We start from the raw sequence: 18,084 nt of genomic DNA, 5'->3' as shown, positions 1-18,084 counted from the left end.
GTGTATTTTAGGCTCAGGGAATGTCGCCTATAACTGGAGTTAAAGGCCTTGGTGGATTTTGTTGCCAAGATTCATCGCCAATATTGTGTGGGAACTATTTTTTTTTGGTAATAAAACGTCCCATATGAAGGATCTAGTAAAAGTAGGATCTAGAAGGATGTAGATAGGATCCCTAGGGAGATATAAAAACATTAATGTTTTTCTATCTCTTGTTTTGACAATCTTCTAAGTGAAAATATCGATAAACTTTCACGTGGATACTCAAAAAAGAGATAGAAATTCATTACTAGTTTTTTGTTTCACAACAACCCTTTATTACGTGTTGTGTTGTGTCGGGTTCATGTCGAGTTTAAACATTAAACGTGTTGAGAGAACTTAACTATAACCCGTTGTTTAATAACATATCGTGGTGTATCAACTCGTTTATTTTTATGTCGAGTTAGAGGGTAAGTTTTAGGTGCATGAATTGCACCATTTTACATATTCATTTCATGTTTATTTATAGCATTGCATTGTATTTTAGTGTAATTTTACAAGTATTTTGCATTTTCGGGACAAATCGAGGATCTATCTACTTTTCACGGTTTTGTGAATGTTTCAAGACGATTTGAAGATTGGAGCATGCTTAGGATGTTCGAGGGAGCTCTCATTAAAGTTTCGAAATTTTTGGAGCTAAATTGAATAGTTTGGAAAATCAAAAAATGGACATTGATCGGGTTAAAGAACGAACCACGCTTTGGTACTGTTGTTGTTACGTGGAAAAGGTAGGAGTTGTAAATGAGTCATGTCATTGATCAGGTTAAATTGAATAATTTTTTACACGGGTTGTTACATGTAATGTAAGGTATGTCATTACATGGGTTGTGTAACATGATCTGGTAGTTATCTTAGATTTGCAACTTACGATTAAAAGGAGATTTATTGTCATTTTTTAGGGGACTTCGACCAAGTACTTTGAAGGGGCAATTTTGAGAGATCATATCATCATTTAGCACTTTGGAAACACTTTTTCTTTGATTTTGTAAGTTTGTTTTAAGATCAAATCTTGTTGAATTTGTGTTCTAAGTTAGTCATGTGTGGCTAACTTTTCTCATCATTTCCGGTTATAGATCCTTAATTACATGTTGTTTAGATTGTGATATGTACTATGTTGGTGATTTGTTTCACTAATGTAATTTAAGTGTAATGGGATTACTTTTGTTGAGAAAAAGTGATCTTGATAAATATTAAACAAGTAAGGAAGGTGTGGAGTGCACACTTGTTTAAGTTTATTCAAGATTAAAAGTAGACTGTCATTTAGGGGCGAAGCCCCTGAACGAACGGGGGTCCGGGGGCAGCGCCCCTGGGAGCGGGGTCCAAGGGGCGGCAGCCCCTGGCGGGGTCCAAGGGTCAGAGCCCCTGGCTGGTATTAATTCTTATAGAAAACCCGGATTTATGACAGTTTGTTGACTGTTGCCAAACTGTTTTATGACAGTTTTCAGACAAAGAAGGTATTTAACCGATTTTGGTCAGTTTTTTCTGGTACTTACGAAAATTCATATACTCATTCTCTGTTCTTTTCTCTTCTGAGTCTTATCCAATCAAAGATTAGGGAGTACCACCCAATACTTTGATTTGATAGTGAAATCACAATTCTCAGAATTTCCAAAGCTATTTTATCCCTATTATCTTACATACTAGACTCTATGTTTCTATTATTCTTGTTAGTTAGTAATCTTTGATTTGGTTTTCATTATATATTTGATTTGCACTCTTTTCACTTGATAAATGAAATTAGGTTTCATATCATTCTTGTTAGTCAAATTATGAAATTCGTAAATGTTTTGCTATTTGATGTTGGTGACAATCACTTAATTGGTTTCAAATGAATCAAAGTGAGTGAAATCAAAGAATATATGTTTTTACATTCCCAATCATATGAGGAATATTGAACATTGTTGGTATTAATTGCATGGATTTAAAGTCATTAGTAAGATTTAAACCAAGAGCATATTTGTATCAAATCAACTTGATGAAGTTTTACTTAAGGATCATGTTTTGAGTAAAATATTTTTGTCAATTTGGATATTAGAGCTTATTAATATCTTGATTACCAATCTAGACTGAACATGAATTATTGTCATATTACACCTTACAACATAGTATTTGAATAGATGTTTTGAGTAAAATATTTTTGTCAATTTGGATATTAGAGCTTATTAATATCTTGATTACCAATCTAGACTGAACATGAATTATTGTCATATTACACCTTACAACATAGTACTTGAATAGAAATTAGAATCAGAAATGTCTTTTAAATTATGAATTGTAATCTTTAATTTATCGTTTGATGAAGTTAAACTTGATGCCAACAAAACTCCTCCGTTTTAACAAATGATATTGAGTTGTGTGACAATATGGTTAAACAATAAGTCTCGTATCTCAGTGGTTCAACCCTGTTTATTCTATACTATCTCTTAGTATATTGTAAGAGTGACTTGTTCTAAATTGTTATTATTTTATTCTTTTATTGTTGGTTTGACACTCAAACAGTAAGGCTATAGACCTTGTAAATGTGTCGTATCATTTTGGGTTAAAACACTACGTAACTGGAAAAGGTAGGAGTTGGAAAGCGTAGGGAGAGATCATGAGGAGGAGTGGCCGATCAAGACTTTACAATGTGACTCAACCAAAGTACTTTTTCTTTTATATCTCGTTTTAGATTTGGATCTTTCTTATTTATCAACAAAAAAAACAAAAAAAAACTTGCATATAAATTAAGTCTTATCCAAACCTTAATCATTTAATAAAATGGGTTGAAAACTTTTACTAAAACCCGTTAATTTCATGTCGGATTCGTGTTGATTAACATGTCGTGTTAGTTTTTGTCACCTCTAATGTTGGGAAGTAATCTTTTACTAAAGAGGTTGCCGAATAAGAGATATAATTTCATTTCTAGTTTTTTTGGCGCCTAATAATCCATTATCTAAGAAATATGTTATAGAAGAAATTTGGTTATAAATAAAAGTGTTTTATTATGTAAAATAGGATTTTATGATGGTTGTATTTCCATTACTTGACTTTGTTTGAAAAAAATAATAACTCATAAATGGAATATTATAAATAAGAACTCCTAGAAAGCATCTTAAATTATTAATGTAACTAATGTGTGCATATCACAAATCGAAAGGAATATAAATTGTTTCTTATTGTGATTTCGTAACAACATTTTTCTAAAGATCTATGAATATATAACTACTTCTTAGACGATGACAATCTACGTAAAAATTTAGTCTCCAACACATTTTTGTTTAAATTGCCATCGAACCAAGAAGTGGATATAAATTTCCTAAATCGTTGTTATTGCTGTTATATCCCTACTATCTGACTAAACCCAACCATATTTTACTACTAAGAATTAAGTCAAAAAGCTTGATCTCTCACAACTTAATCATTTAAACTTGTTTATGTAGTTTAAGAATCTGGCATTATAGATCATTATTCAAGCATTGGGGACCACATGTTGTGTGTCATTGGCCTACTACAGATTCATAGATCTCTTCTAGGAGGAGGATTTTCTTGTTTTGATAATCTCTTTGCTGATGAATTTGAATGGTGTTTATTTGTAGCCCCAACACATCTCATTAAGAAGGCTCTTATGTTACATACAGTTGTACACTAATAATGTATTGAATCACATAAATATACCCTTAAATAGACCGAAGATGTAAAATTAAATGGACTAAATGGAGAGATATTTTGAAAATTTTATAAATTTTCAAACCACCTTTTCACAAAAAATCTACTTCTTAAATAATAACGAGGTTCAAAATTAATAGAAAAATCAAATTTCAAAATTACTTTTGGTTAGGAATAAATTTTTGTTACTCTAGGTGGCACGGATTCAAACATTATAATAAAATTGTTTTCGAAATAATTTCACATCAGAAAATCATATGGTTGGGTTCCAACATATTTATATCAGAATTCAAAAAATTTGATTTTCAAAGCACCTTTATGTCAGAAATTATTTTTTAAAATGGTCTTTTCGAAGATTATGGTGATATGATGATAATTTCATAAAATGTGATTATTAGGTGAGGCACCATTTTTTTTGTTCACTCCTCAAGAAAAAGATCCTTGTGGTTAAAATAAAACAAATATGAGAGTTTAGTCATGAAGGTACAAAATCGACACAAGAGGATTATGGTTTAAATTTGGCATTTCAATACAAATTTTCAAACCACCTTTTCACAAAAAATCTACTTCTTAAATAATAACGAGGTTCAAAATTAATAGAAAAATCAAATTTCAAAATTACTTTAGGTTAGGAATAAATTTTTGTTACTTTAGGTGGCCGGATTCAAACATTATAATAAAATTGTTTTCGAAATAATTTCACATCAGAAAATCATATGGTTGGGTTCCAACATATTTATATCAGAATTCAAAAAATTTGATTTTCAAAGCACCTTTATGTCAGAAATTATTTTTTAAAATGGTCTTTTCGAAGATTATGGTGATATGATGATAATTTCATAAAATGTGATTATTACGTAAGGCACCATTTTTTTTGTTCACTCCTCAAGAAAAAGATCCTTGTGGTTAAAATAAAACAAATATGAGAGTTTAGTCATGAAGGTACAAAATCGACACAAGAGGATTATGGTTTAAATTTGGCATTTCAATACAAATTTTCAAACCACCTTTTCACAAAAAATCTACTTCTTAAATAATAACGAGGTTCAAAATTAATAGAAAAATCAAATTTCAAAATTACTTTTGGTTAGGAATAAATTTTTGTTACTCTAGGTGGCACGGATTCAAACATTATAATAAAATTGTTTTCGAAATAATTTCACATCAGAAAATCATATGGTTGGGTTCCAACATATTTATATCAGAATTCAAAAAATTTGATTTTCAAAGCACCTTTATGTCAGAAATTATTTTTTAAAATGGTCTTTTCGAAGATTATGGTGATATGATGATAATTTCATAAAATGTGATTATTACGTGAGGCACCATTTTTTTTGTTCACTCCTCAAGAAAAAGATCCTTGTGGTTAAAATAAAACAAATATGAGAGTTTAGTCATGAAGGTACAAAATCGACACAAGAGGATTATGGTTTAAATTTGGCATTTCAATACAAATTCTAGATGGTGTTTGGGATTGCTTATAAAAAAGGCTTATTAGTTTATTTGCTTATCTAATAAGCAAATAAGCTGAAAATATGTTTGGGTAAATGAAAAATGTTTTTAAAAGGGCTTTTTGGTAAAGAAGAAAAAAACAGTTTTTGAAAAGAAACAGAATTGTGGCTTTTTAAGGCTTATTATTTTTTAGTTTTTACCCTCTTAAAAGCTAATCCAAACACATTTTTAAAACTGCTTTTAGAAAAAAGCTACAAGCCAATAAAGACTTTTCTAAAAAAAACACTTTTAAGTATAAAAAACACTCCCAAACACCCTCCTAATGTTATGCAATTTACCCTATGTGATATGCCATGTAATGGGTTCAATACCCAATAAATACAATGAAATACTATTTGTCCCAGTTGGTGGTTAATTTTTCAGAATAGGTTAAGAATTCAAACATTGACACGTCAAAGATATTTCTAGTGTTCTAAGTAGGTTCAAGGTTCAAATATTAACACACCAAAAATATTACTAGTATTTTACATTCTACAATATACCCCCAAGTAATTCCAGATTATGACGATTTGACATGGGCCTCTGAAATCGTAACCATTATATAGAGTTTGGATGAAACCAGTGGTTGGTTAATTCTAAAAAATAAGTGATGGATAAAGAAATACTAAAAAGTAGTTATTTTGTGATGAAACCAGTAGTTTATTAATTCTTAAAAATAAGTGATGGATAAAGAAATACTAAAAAGAAGTTATTTTGTGATGTTACTTCATGTGCTCATTGCAATTAATACTTAAAAAGAAGCCTAAAATCTCAATTCAAGCTCGATACAGTTAAAAAAAGCCTACGTCTATTAGAAGTTACTTTTTAGCAGCTGGATCTATATGTAAGAAGTTACCTCAAATTCCCTTTAAATGTTCACATAGTTTTGATAAATCTTTGGAAGCTATCAAGATTATTTTAACAATCACATTTTCAAACAATATCACAAAAGTACAGGAACAATGAACAAGGTTACAACAAAAGTTACAAAAACATCATACAAAAAGATGATAAAAAAACCTAATCAAGAAATTATTGGTCGGCAAAGAAACTAAGTTCCAATATTTTTATGGTACACTAAAGGATCCATACTGAATTGGAAAGTTTGACATAAAATCTTCTTATTGTTGACCAGGTGTTAGTTGACACATGGCTCGGCTACATCCTAACTTCAATCCCTTGCTTTAACAAGTGCTCTTTTACCGACTCAATCGGTACCTACAAACAAATAACAAATGAAAAATATTAATATAATATAATATATATATATATATATTTTTCTGTAAAAGACTAGTGCAATACCTCTTTCCTATGAAAAATGCCTGCAGCAAGAGCTGCAGAAGCATTTGTCTTTTCAAAGACCTCTGAGAAATGCTGAGCAGTTCCTGCACCACTACTTGCAATCACTGGAATGCTCACAGCATCCGAGATTAGTTTTATCAGATCGATATCAAATCCTTTTCCCTGACCTGAAATTTTTTTAATAAAGAAACTCAAACATTCAGTTTTTCAAAAAATAAATAAATAAATAATATTGAGTAGTTACCATCACAGTCGATACAGTTGAGCAGAATTTCACCAGCTCCCAATTCTTCAACAGCTTTGGCAAGCTCGTATGCTCCAATTGGACGACCCTCTCGTCCACCATTCACCTGTTAATTAATAAATAAAAATAATATATATATATTTATTTATTTTTTTTGGTAAAAATGAACAAGTATTACTATTTGGTGCATGCAGTTAAAGGTAACAAGACTTACAGTGCACTGATACCAGGCATACTCTTCCCCATTTGGGCCTAACAAAACCAAATATTTATATATTCAAATTTATTAAACATAAAATATACTGTATAATTTACTGTTACTCACCCAAATTTTCTAGTTTAACAGCCTTGAATCCAACCTCATCTTCACTTGTCAAATACTGTCTACGTGGATCAATGCTTACAACCACCGCCTTTACAATTTACAAATAAACAAAACATCATATCACATATTTACATGTCTTTCTTTTCTTTGTATATAGACTCTTTTTTTTAATTGGTGTATCACCTACCTGATTCCCATAGACTCTGGAAATCTGTTCTAAGCTGCTCTTTCCCGTTTTTACCTACAAAAGTCAAAAAACACAAGCACATGAATTATGTAAAATAAAATATAAAGGATGAAAGTTAGTTGCCTACTCCTGTTTTTAGATACTCTTCTGCAGCATAAACAGCATCACTCCCGATAGATATCTTATCTGCACCAGATCTGAAATATTCTGAAGCCACCTCCAAACTAGAATAGTACCTATATTATGGGAATAAACAGTTATTAAATTAATTATTAACCTCATATTTATATAAGCACAGTTAACAGTACCTTCCATTTCCATCAGTGAAATCTCTGATACCACCACCAACTGTAAGTGGTACAAAAACATTCTCCGATGTGTGTTTCAATATCTATGAATTACAATCAAATAAATATATTTGTTATGATAAGGTTAATCTCTTTGTATGTAAGTCAAAAGTCAAAACACATACCTGCAACATTGGCAAATCTCCAAGAGGGAAATCACGAAAACCAGTAATATTTAAAAAGCTAACCTGCAACGTGTGTGTGTGTGTGTGTGTGTTAATGTTACTATCTCTTAGAATCCACAAATAATCAAAACTCAGTAATGGAATGGGTCATTCCATTCTATCCAATCCAAAACAGAGCCCAATATGTAATATGTAAATATGTAAGAAAGAGACAGTAAGTACCTCATCAGCCCCGTCTTGGTAATATTGTCCAGCAAGTTCAACTGGCTTACCCAAGTTTCTCACCTATACAACATAACAAATACCACTCTAAATTATTCTGCTTACAAAAACATAATATATCTTCAACCCATCTTTCATAAATATTATTTTGTTAATGCTGTTTCCATCTCTACTTATCTATGATTCTTATATTATTATATAATATCATCATCAAATTACCTCATTATCTTTTGTCTGCTCTCTCACATCATACTGATCTCCTTTAGTCACAACAAGATCACCATTATCATTTGTTCTCACATCAAGACAAGCAATTACCTGAAACATATTACAATTACTTCAAATATGATCAACATTTATTATAACAACAAAAGCATTACAATTCCACAACTCACCCTCTTTGCAAGCTTTGTAGCCTTCCTTTCCAATGGCTTCTGTCTTCACATTAATTGTTATATATACATATATATCAAATTCAATTATTCAAAAGCTCAAAGGTTACCTTAGCAACAGAAGAATTTGGTAACAAGAACTTCCGTAATATCGAAAGACCAACATCTGATAATTTTTTTAATGATTAAAAACAAACGTCATACAAAGTAAAAACCACCCTAGAAATAAAACAATTTATATGGAACTTACCTCCACTTTTTTCCGGGTGAAATTGAACTGCATGCACATTTCCCCTCCTAACAGATGATATGAAGTCAATTCCATAGTTGCAGGTCGATGAAACCCAATCTTTATTTTCTTCAGACTGTTGTGTATAAAACCAGGGTCAGGGGTATAATTGGTATTTGGTGAAAAAAAAAAAGACAAGGAAACATACCGGTACAGCACGATAAGAATGAACAAAATATACATGGCGGTTTGCAATATCATCTAAAATAACTGAATCTTTTTTTATTTGTAAAGCATTCCAGCCAATATGAGGCACTCTACAACCATTCAAAGGATCAAAACGTCCAACCACCCCAGGAATCAAACCAAGACCTCTCACTGAAAACACCAAACAATAATAAATCATTGATTCAAGACAAATATTCAGTCAATTAATAGAACAGAGTTGCAACCAACTACTCACCTGGCCCGTTTTCTTCACTTGACTCAAAGAGTAGCTGCAGACCAAGACAAATCCCTAAAAATGGGCGATCATTCTCTATGTAAGTGCAGAGTGCTTCAGCCATCCTAAAACAATCAAAAAGGATTTTGTTTGTTAATGGATGAAAAAACATTGTAAATATGATGTAAAAGTTACCCGTTGTTGTTTAAGACGTCCATCATTGCAGCAAATGCTCCAACACCAGGAACAATAAGGCGCTTTGCATTCAGAATGTCCTCCGGTGTTTCAACCTGGACAATAATGTATCACAATATATGGCGTTGTTGTTATACACCCAAATTTCATATTCACCATATGAATCGGAAATTCCGTTGTAGAAAATAGACCGAAAGAAGCTCAGAAGAACTTACATCTTTGATATCGAGACCGAGATACCGGATTGCATTTCTAATACTTTGAACATTACCGGCACCATAATCAAGGAGAGTCACGGCTGCACATGCAAGTTAACAAATAGTATTAAAAATAGAATCGATATGTGCAGAAGTTGACGGAAGACTACTAAAATGGAGAGAGCGTATAGAGAACCAGAATCGTCGCCTCCAACAGCGGAAGCGCGGACAGAGAATTTCGGTGGAGATTTGAAAGTGATGCTATTTCTATGCAATTTAAGCAGCAACCTCCTCCGTGAAACCATTGAACCAGAAATGTTGGTGAACTGCGAAGAACCGAACGTCGCCGCCTCCATTTTTCCCCTTCCAATGCACGGTTGTTACTCAGCTTCTCAGCCCCTGCTTCAAGCCTTCAATTCAAATCAAGTCAGGAACCTACCTAAAACCGAGCACAACACTGGCGGCCCTTTCAAATTTATGGGCCAAGATTTTCTGTACCCGGGATGTTAATCCAATGTGAGCATGTAGTATTGTAGTGTAGGGTTTCCGTTAAATACAACACGATGACCACTTTTGGGCTAAAAATTGTTGTTAAAATTTATATAATAGTAAATTAGTAATGTATCTACAAAACTACAAAAATATCCTTATGTATGTATTATTTTTTTGTAGTTTTAGTATAAGCCATAGTTTTTTTGAATTGATGGTACTTTTGAAGTAGTTTGCTTGTGATTTTGGTCCTTCACTAAAGTGAAAAGACTAAAATACCCTTTTGATAATATTTTTATGTTTTTTCTATTTAATTTAAAGTTTTCTTAATAAAAAATGTGGGACCTCTCTCTCTCTCTCTCTCTCTCTCTCTCTCTCTCTCTCTCTCTGAAAATAAGAAACAACCATCGTTGTCGTTGTGTGTCATCTCACCGGAGTTCACTTCCGTCAACCTTTGTAGACAAGATCCACACCAAATGACTCCCCTCATTCCTAACATAAAACCCCCAAAGACAACCACCCAAAACCTCCCCGAAAAATAGGTCCGACAGCCACCTCCAACCACTTATCATTGTGTTCAATTGTTCATCACCATTGCTTTTTTCCGAGGGACAGCACCACCATCACTAATTCGACCACCACCAAGGAAGAGAGTAGAAAGGAAAGAACTGACCACCATCAACAACCAATGTTCGCCATGTTGGACTATCTGTCTAAGCACATAACTATAATTGATATGTATTTGACCCGATACAACATGGTCCATTTGGGTTGTAACACTCTGGAACAATTTGATAGGATGGATATTTGAGAAAGAGGTTATTTGTGATTTATTAATATATTATAAGTATAATATATTTATTGAGAAATCATATTATTTAATTAGTATTGATCAAGAATTGATTTGGAATTTATTTACAAATAAAAAGAGACTAATTAAATTAACGAGGAATGATTATGTAAATCAGTGAGACATATAGTTTGGGCTAATGATCCATGGTTAATTTGTAATGGGCTAAGCTTATATGAATGTCCATGAAGTATTAGTCCATATAAGTTATGGATCATAAGCCTAAGATAAGAATTAGGGTTTGCTTATAACTTTTGGAATTCTACACTATATATGTATTCCTCTAAAGCCATAATCGTTCGATGTGTGTTCTTAGAGAATCATAACCGAGTTTAAGTCTCCAACTTCTCTCTCAAGTTCCTCCTCTTGTTCTTGGTTTGTTATAAGACATTTGAGGCATCACACTTGAGGTGCTAGGCTCGTGAAAGACCAATTCCTACAAGCTACAACAAAGAGGTAATATTCTAACATACTTTTATGATTTATATGTCAAATTGTATGCTAATTGTAGGCTTCAAGCTTTGGAAATTTTTGTTGCATGCATAACTAGAGAAAACTTAGATCCAAAGCTATTAGAGTTGTATGTGCACCATAGGAGTGTTATAGTAGACAAAAACTCAACAGTAGTATCAAAGTCATGGGTGTTTTCTATTATATTGATGCATTGGTTAATTGTTCAAAGCAAGAAAAATTGTTTTTTTGGAATCTGCATGATCACCACGTGGTCAAAGTTACCATGACGTGGTGACTATTCAGTGGACGATTTTTTCTGTTTTTTGGCCAAGTTTTGGATTATAATCATTACCACAAACTGTTTTGACTATTAAAAATTGCTTTTGTAATAAGGTAATGATTTTCATCATCCAAAACTAAAAAAGATAAATTGTCAAATTTTAAGATAATTAATAGATTATATGATAAACTAATTATTAGTGTAATTTGATTTGAAATTATCTTACTACAAAAGTTGTATTATGATCAAATTGGTAAAAGATAAAATGGTTATTTTATTAAGTTTATAATTTGATCTAAATGTTTTAAGGAGTTACAAATTTTGTCATCAAATTTAGAACTCAAAAGGTTTTTTTAAGGAGTTACAAATAAATATTAGTGAAATTGATCTTAATGTTTTTGAAGAGTTTCATAAGTTATGGAACTTGAAAAGTCTCATCTTCATAAAACAAATTAACTCCTTAAGTTATGAAGTTCAAAAGTTTTTCAAGAATTACCAAACTTGCCCTTAAGTTTTAAAAGTTGAAAAGTCTCAATTAAGAAATATTGAATTCATAGAAACCCAAGTAATTTGAAAAGTTTTCAAAAAATATAACTCATGGGTTAATAACTTAAAATTAATTAAATAGTTTTTATTTGATTTAGCATCTTGATGTTTTTGAATAGTTCAATTAACTCTTAATGACTTTATTAGTAGTTAGTTAAATGTTTAATTAAAAGAGTATTATAAATCTATAATCATATGGTTTAAGTTTAATTAAATTAAGAGTATAATTTATAATAGATTAAATCATCAAGTATATTAAAAGTTTAAAATACACCCTTATGCTATATAAAATTAAAAGTGTAACGCCGTAAAAATTTAAACAATTTTTCACATTTTCAAAACACGTTTCCATTCATAATTATTATAAAAATCTCAATGTATCACATCTCAATTCATAAAACGTATCCCAAGATCAAAACATATAAAACTCTGTGTGTGTGTACGAATCATGTCGGCGCCTTCCCGTGATCGTCACTAGTACCAGAAATACATAACACATAACACTGTAAGCATGATTGCTTAGTGAGTTCCCCAAAATACCACATATAACACATATTAGCCACTCGAGGCTATAACTCTGTGGGCCCTCTGGCCCTAACTCTGTGGACCCTCTGGTTCTAACTCCGTGGACCTTCTGGTCCTAACTCTGGAATACACACAACATAAATCACATAGAAATAATGCAGTACAACACATCACATAAATAGCATACAAGATATTATGTCACATAACTCTGGTTACCACTCAAGATAAAGTATAGTGAGAAGACTCACCCCAGATGTCTCGGTAATCTCTCGCTCGCGCAAACACTAATCTAGCCTCTGCCTAAACACATAAACAATCATCTCAATCAATAATGGATCTCCGGTTAGACTAGATCCTCATATGTCCTCTAAGAAGGCTAAAAGACCATTTTACCCTTCAAACGGTCCACAAGTCCAATTGTTGACCAATCCCTAAGAGTCAACAAAAGTCAACGGTCAAACCTTGACCAGACTCGTCGAGTGCACAAATGTGACTCGGCGAGTCCATGCGTGTCCTTCACACTCTTGGTCCTCACTTGACTCACTGAGTCAACCCTCCACTCTTCAAATCATCACTGATCGTGAATCGCGGGACAACCCGTCCCAAATCGTCGAGTCCGGATCTTGACTCGGCGAGTTCAGTCATGAACTCAAGTCCTCTAAATCCCCTCTGACTCACTGAGTCATTTCCCCAACTCAGCGAGTCACCAACTGAGTGATTCTCGGGGAACCTAATCCTACTCGTCAAGTCTGATCTTGGACTCGGCGAGTTCATGCCATGCCCAAACTCAAATGACCTCCTGAGGTTAGATTTGTTCCTCTAATCCATAGATCTGACCTTCCCAAGCACGATAATTACGTAAAGTTCAGATCTTAATGCTCATGCAAAGGCCCAAAGGCTCTATTTGGAGAAATAACCTCAAATATGACATCCTAAGCTCATGACTCCTAATATCAATCATAAAGATCAAAGGGTTAAGGTCTCTGGACCTCTTTGGATCCAGATCCAAAGCCTCAATACGAGAAGGGACCAAATGCTCATCCAATCAAGCCTCTAAAGGGTCTAGAAAACCCTAACTCCAAAGGTTAACACCAAAACTGAAGAAGGATCAAATCTATACCTCAAATATGAAGTCCCTGGTTCTGAAATCTACAGAATAGCACCCTCTTCAGCTCCCTCTTGCCATGGTCACCTTCTTCTTGCAAAAACACCAACACAAGGATTAAAAAATGGTCTCTCCTTCCTCACAAACGCTCTAGCTCTCTTAGGGTTTCTCTCTGGGGTCTGGTAGCCGCAACTGAAGGCTATAAGAGCCTTTAAATAGATACCAAACCCGAAAAATTAGGGTTTCACTTAACAGCATGGACTCGCCGAGTCCACGAGTCGACTCGTCGAGTCCGGTCTTCAATCCGGATAAGAACCCGCGGTCCTACTCAGCGAGTCTAAGCATCAACTCGCCGAGTTCCTCCCCAAACTCTAATTAAATGAATAAAATAATATACCTAGAAATCTGGATGTTACAATTCTCCCCCACTAGAATCAGACTTCGCCCTCGAAGTCTCTCTCCGCAAACAACTCTGGATGCTGCTCACGCATCTCTCGCTCCGGCTTCCAAGTCAGCTCGGACCCTCTCCGATGTTGCCACCGAACCTGCACCAGGGGCACTTCCTTGTTCCTCAGAACCTTGATCTCCCGATCCATAATTGTAACCAGTCTCTCAACGTAGCTCATGCTCGCATCCACCTGGATATCCTCTAATGGTACCACTGCTGACTCATCGGCCACACACTTCCTCAACTACGATACGTGAAAGGTGTCATGAATCTGACCTAACTCCGCAGGTAGATCCAACCGACATGCTACCCTACCTACTCTTGCGGTTACCCTGAATGGACCATATATCGGGGCCCTAACTTGCCCCTCTTCCTGAATCGGATCACTCCTTTCAAAGGAGATACCTTCAGGAGTACGAAGTCACCAACTTGAAACTCGAGCTCCGAGCGACGCCTATCCGCGTAGCTCTTCTGACGACTCTGAGTTGTCAGCAATCTCTGCCTGACCTGCTGAATCTGCTCAGTCATCTGAAGCACTATCTTTGTGCTGCACATCACACGCTGCCCGAATTCTCCCCAACAAATAGGGGTCCGACACCTCCTCCCATATAATAACTCAAAAGGGAGGCATACCAATGCTCGAATGATGATTGTTGTTATATGAAAACTCAGCCAAATGCAGATACGTATCCCAACTTCCCCCGAAGTCCAACACACATGCCCGAAGCATATCCTCGAGTGTCTGAATCGTCCGCTCACTCTGACCGTCCGTCTGTGGGTGGTATGTGGTACTAAAATGCAGCCTCGTACCCAACTCCTCATGGAATTTCTTCCAAAATCTGGAAGTGAAATGCAGATCTCGATCTGAAACAATTGACACTGGAACTCCATGTCGCGATACCACCTCCCTTACGTACAACTCCGCCAGCCTCTCAGCAGAAGAGCTCTCACTGATAGCAAAGAAGTGAGCGCTCTTCGTCAACCGATCAACGATCACCCAAATTACATCGACGCCTCTCGCAGTCCTCGACAATTTGGTGATAAAATCCATGGAAATTTGTTCCCACTTCCACTCGGGAATCTCTAATGGCTGCAATTTGCCATGCGGACGTTGATGCTCAGCCTTGACTCTGCGACAGGTTAGGCACCTCTCTACAAACCATGTGACATCCCTCTTCATACAGGGCCACTAATATTATCTCTTCAGGTCCAAGTACATCTCAGTGGCCCCGGGATGGATCGAGAACCGCGACCTATGCGCCTCTTCCATCAGAATGGTGCGTGCCCCACCCTCAAACGGCACCCAAATCTGACCCTGAAAGGTCAAAAGCCCTCGACTGTCAGTGACAAACTCGGTCACCTGCCTGACTACCCGCTCTCTCTTGCGGTTCTCTGGTCTCCCGGCCTCAACCTGGGCCTCTCGAATGGTGTCCAACACTGGAGTCATCACTGTCAATCTCATGTAAATTTCTCGTATCGGGGCACTCTCCACCCTACGACTCAGGGCATCGGCTACAACATTAGCCTTGCCAGGGTGGTACAGGATCCCGCAATCGTAATCCTTTACCACATCCAACCATCTTCTCTGGCGCATATTCAGATTGGGATGATTCATCAAGTACTTCAAACTCTTGTGGTCCGTGTATATAGTACACCGGACCCCATATAAATAGTGAAGCCAGATCTTGAGGGCGAACACCATGGCCCCCAACTCTAGATCGTGGGTGGGATATCTTGTCTCATGAGGCTTCAGCTGCCTCGATGCGTATGCGATCACATGCCCTCTCTGCATCAGCATCGCTCCCAATCCCGATATCAACGTGTCACAATACACCACAAAATCCTCCATCCCCTCCGGAAGGGCTACCACCAAGGCTTCGCATAATCTCTGGCGAAGAGTCTCAAACGAGGTCTGCTGCTCCGGACCCCACGTAAAAGCAACACCCTTCCGGGTCAACCTGGTGAGAGGCACGAAAATCTTGGAGAAATCCCTGATGAACCTCTTATAGTAGTCGGCCAACCCTAGGAAACTCCTGATCTCAGTGGGGGATCTCGGCACCCCCAACTCATCACTGTCTCAAACTTAGCCAGATCGACCAATATCCCATTCTGGTTTACGAGGTGTCCTAGGAACCGAACCTGTCATAACCAGAAATCACACTTGGAGAATTTGTCATAAAGCCTCTCCGATCTCAGAACTCCGAGGTTCTCCCTCAAATGCTCTTCATGCTGCTCTCTGGATCTCGAGTAAACCAATATATCGTCAATGAACACGATCACCAAACGATCCAACATCGGCCTGCACACTCTCTTCATGAGGTCCATGAACGTTGTTGGTGCATTGGTGAGCCCGGAAGGCATCACCACGAACTCGTAATGCCCATAACAAGTCTTGAATGTCGTCTTCTGAATATCATCATCTCGCACTCTCACTTGATGATATCCAGACCTCATATCGATCTTGGAGAACCAAGACGCTCCCTGTAACTGATCGAACAAATCGTTAATCCTCGGTAAAGGGTAACGGTTCTTGACCGTCAACTTGTTCAATTCTCGGTAGTCAATGCACATCCGGTGTTAACCATCCTTTTTCTTGACAAAAAGGGTCGGAGCTCCCCACGGTGAGCTGCTCGGCCGAATAAACTGTTGGGTTTTGAGCATTCTAACACTCCTAAGTGTACATGCAACCCTAAATACCTTGGATCTATGTTTTCTCTATTATACATACAAATATGAACATCCAAGGTATTATCCTAATCTAGCATACAAAACAATGAATATAACAAGATAGAATACATACCTCTTTGATGTAGAGAGTCTTCATAAAGCTTGAGTGCCAAGTTCCTCAAGTGTGACACCTCAAATGTTTCACACAACACCAAGTACACTTGGAATAACTTGAGAGAATTCTACACTTCATGAAAATCGGCTAGCCCTTCTATTACCCACACTAGTGCCCATTTTTGGTCAAGAATAAGATGCATATATAGTTAGGGTTACACCATGTAAACCCTAATTGACATGGCCTTTCATTTCCATGATCCATGGGTACAAAAACACCATGGATCATCCATGGAGCATCATATGGGTTTTAGCCCAACTAGATAATCCATGGAGCATTAGCCCACTATATAAGTATGGATGATTTAAACAATCAACCCATATATTTAATTAGTCTTCTTTTGATCACTTAATTAATCCTAGATTACTTCTTGATCAATACTAATTAAATAATCTTATTAATATATTAGAACTAATAATATATTAACCAACCATAAGTGTTATTTCTCTCATTATAGTCTATCCATGTGCATGATGTCATGCAACCCAAATAGACCATGTCGGGTCGGGTCAAGTCTTACCAATTATAGTTATGGACTTAGACATTAATCCAACAGTCTCCCACTTGGATAAGTCTAAAACTATTATTGCGTATGACTTTAAGAACCGACTAGCAACCGTACCTCTCAAAAGCTTCTGTCGAACTCTGACCTTGTAGATGAACTCTGACCTTTGTCAATGACTTGTCCATTAGATAAGGGATCATATATTCCTCCATTCTAGATATCATATGGACTGATACATGGATTATAAATCATTCTCTCTGTCCATTTGTTGTTTCCCGATTTCCGATTTATGACGACTGACTAATTGAACAAATCAAATCAGTCCTGGCCCGGCCGAGCACTTCCATTTGTCATCATCAAAGATATTGGTTTTATCCCGAAGGTAAAAGGAATGGATAAACTTCGACTCATATGGCTTGTTCTACTACTTGTTGAATCATACACAAAGGCACGTTTTATAACATCGAGTTACCAATGCGCTTCCGTGCAATCAATGTACAACCAACTCATAGTAACAACTCATATCTCTAGGTTTGAAGAATATAAGATATTATCGTCTCATGATCACTCGTGATAAAATCCATGAAGTGATTCCAATGAGCGCGGGTTGAATCCAATACTCATAACTTATGAGCACTCATGAGTGTTGTAGCCCTTTGTCC

At 35.7% G+C, this 18,084-nt stretch overlaps 1 protein-coding gene across 1 annotated transcript; it reads right to left on the bottom strand.

The window, feature by feature from the left end:
- Window positions 1–6,085: 6,085 nt before the first annotated feature.
- Window positions 6,086–9,857, bottom strand: AT-HF (HIS HF). Its single transcript, XM_078999715.1, has 19 exons — window positions 9,576–9,857; window positions 9,398–9,480; window positions 9,183–9,277; window positions 9,009–9,112; window positions 8,754–8,923; window positions 8,567–8,681; window positions 8,427–8,482; window positions 8,320–8,358; window positions 8,144–8,242; window positions 7,925–7,987; window positions 7,703–7,765; window positions 7,539–7,621; window positions 7,358–7,466; window positions 7,231–7,284; window positions 7,044–7,131; window positions 6,933–6,970; window positions 6,719–6,824; window positions 6,475–6,641; window positions 6,086–6,390 (listed from the first exon to the last, which is right to left on the bottom strand). The coding sequence occupies exons 1-19, from the start codon at window positions 9,733–9,735 to the stop codon at window positions 6,331–6,333; spliced, it is 1,752 nt and encodes a 583-aa protein (XP_078855841.1). The 5' UTR covers window positions 9,736–9,857; the 3' UTR covers window positions 6,086–6,330.
- Between the last annotated feature and the right edge of the window lie 8,227 nt (window positions 9,858–18,084).

The sequence above is a fragment of the Lactuca serriola genome, chromosome 5 (genome assembly GCF_051521515.1).
Source record: "Lactuca serriola cultivar US96UC23 chromosome 5, Lser_US96UC23_V15, whole genome shotgun sequence".
In the NCBI taxonomy this organism is placed as follows: domain Eukaryota; kingdom Viridiplantae; phylum Streptophyta; class Magnoliopsida; order Asterales; family Asteraceae; genus Lactuca; species Lactuca serriola.
Note: the sequence above shows the minus strand (reverse complement) of the source record. Positions and strands in the feature narration are given on the sequence as shown.

Excerpts from the sequence above, each read along its gene's own strand:
- AT-HF (XM_078999715.1), bottom strand. The coding sequence starts at position 9,735 with ATGGAGGCGGCGACGTTCGGTTCTTCGCAGTTCACCAACATTTCTGGT. Across the intron at positions 9,481-9,575 it reads TGTTGGAGGCGACGATTCTG|CCGTGACTCTCCTTGATTAT; the intron begins GTTCTCTATACG and ends TTGCATGTGCAG. Across the intron at positions 7,132-7,230 it reads CCAGAGTCTATGGGAATCAG|GCGGTGGTTGTAAGCATTGA; the intron begins GTAGGTGATACA and ends TAAATTGTAAAG.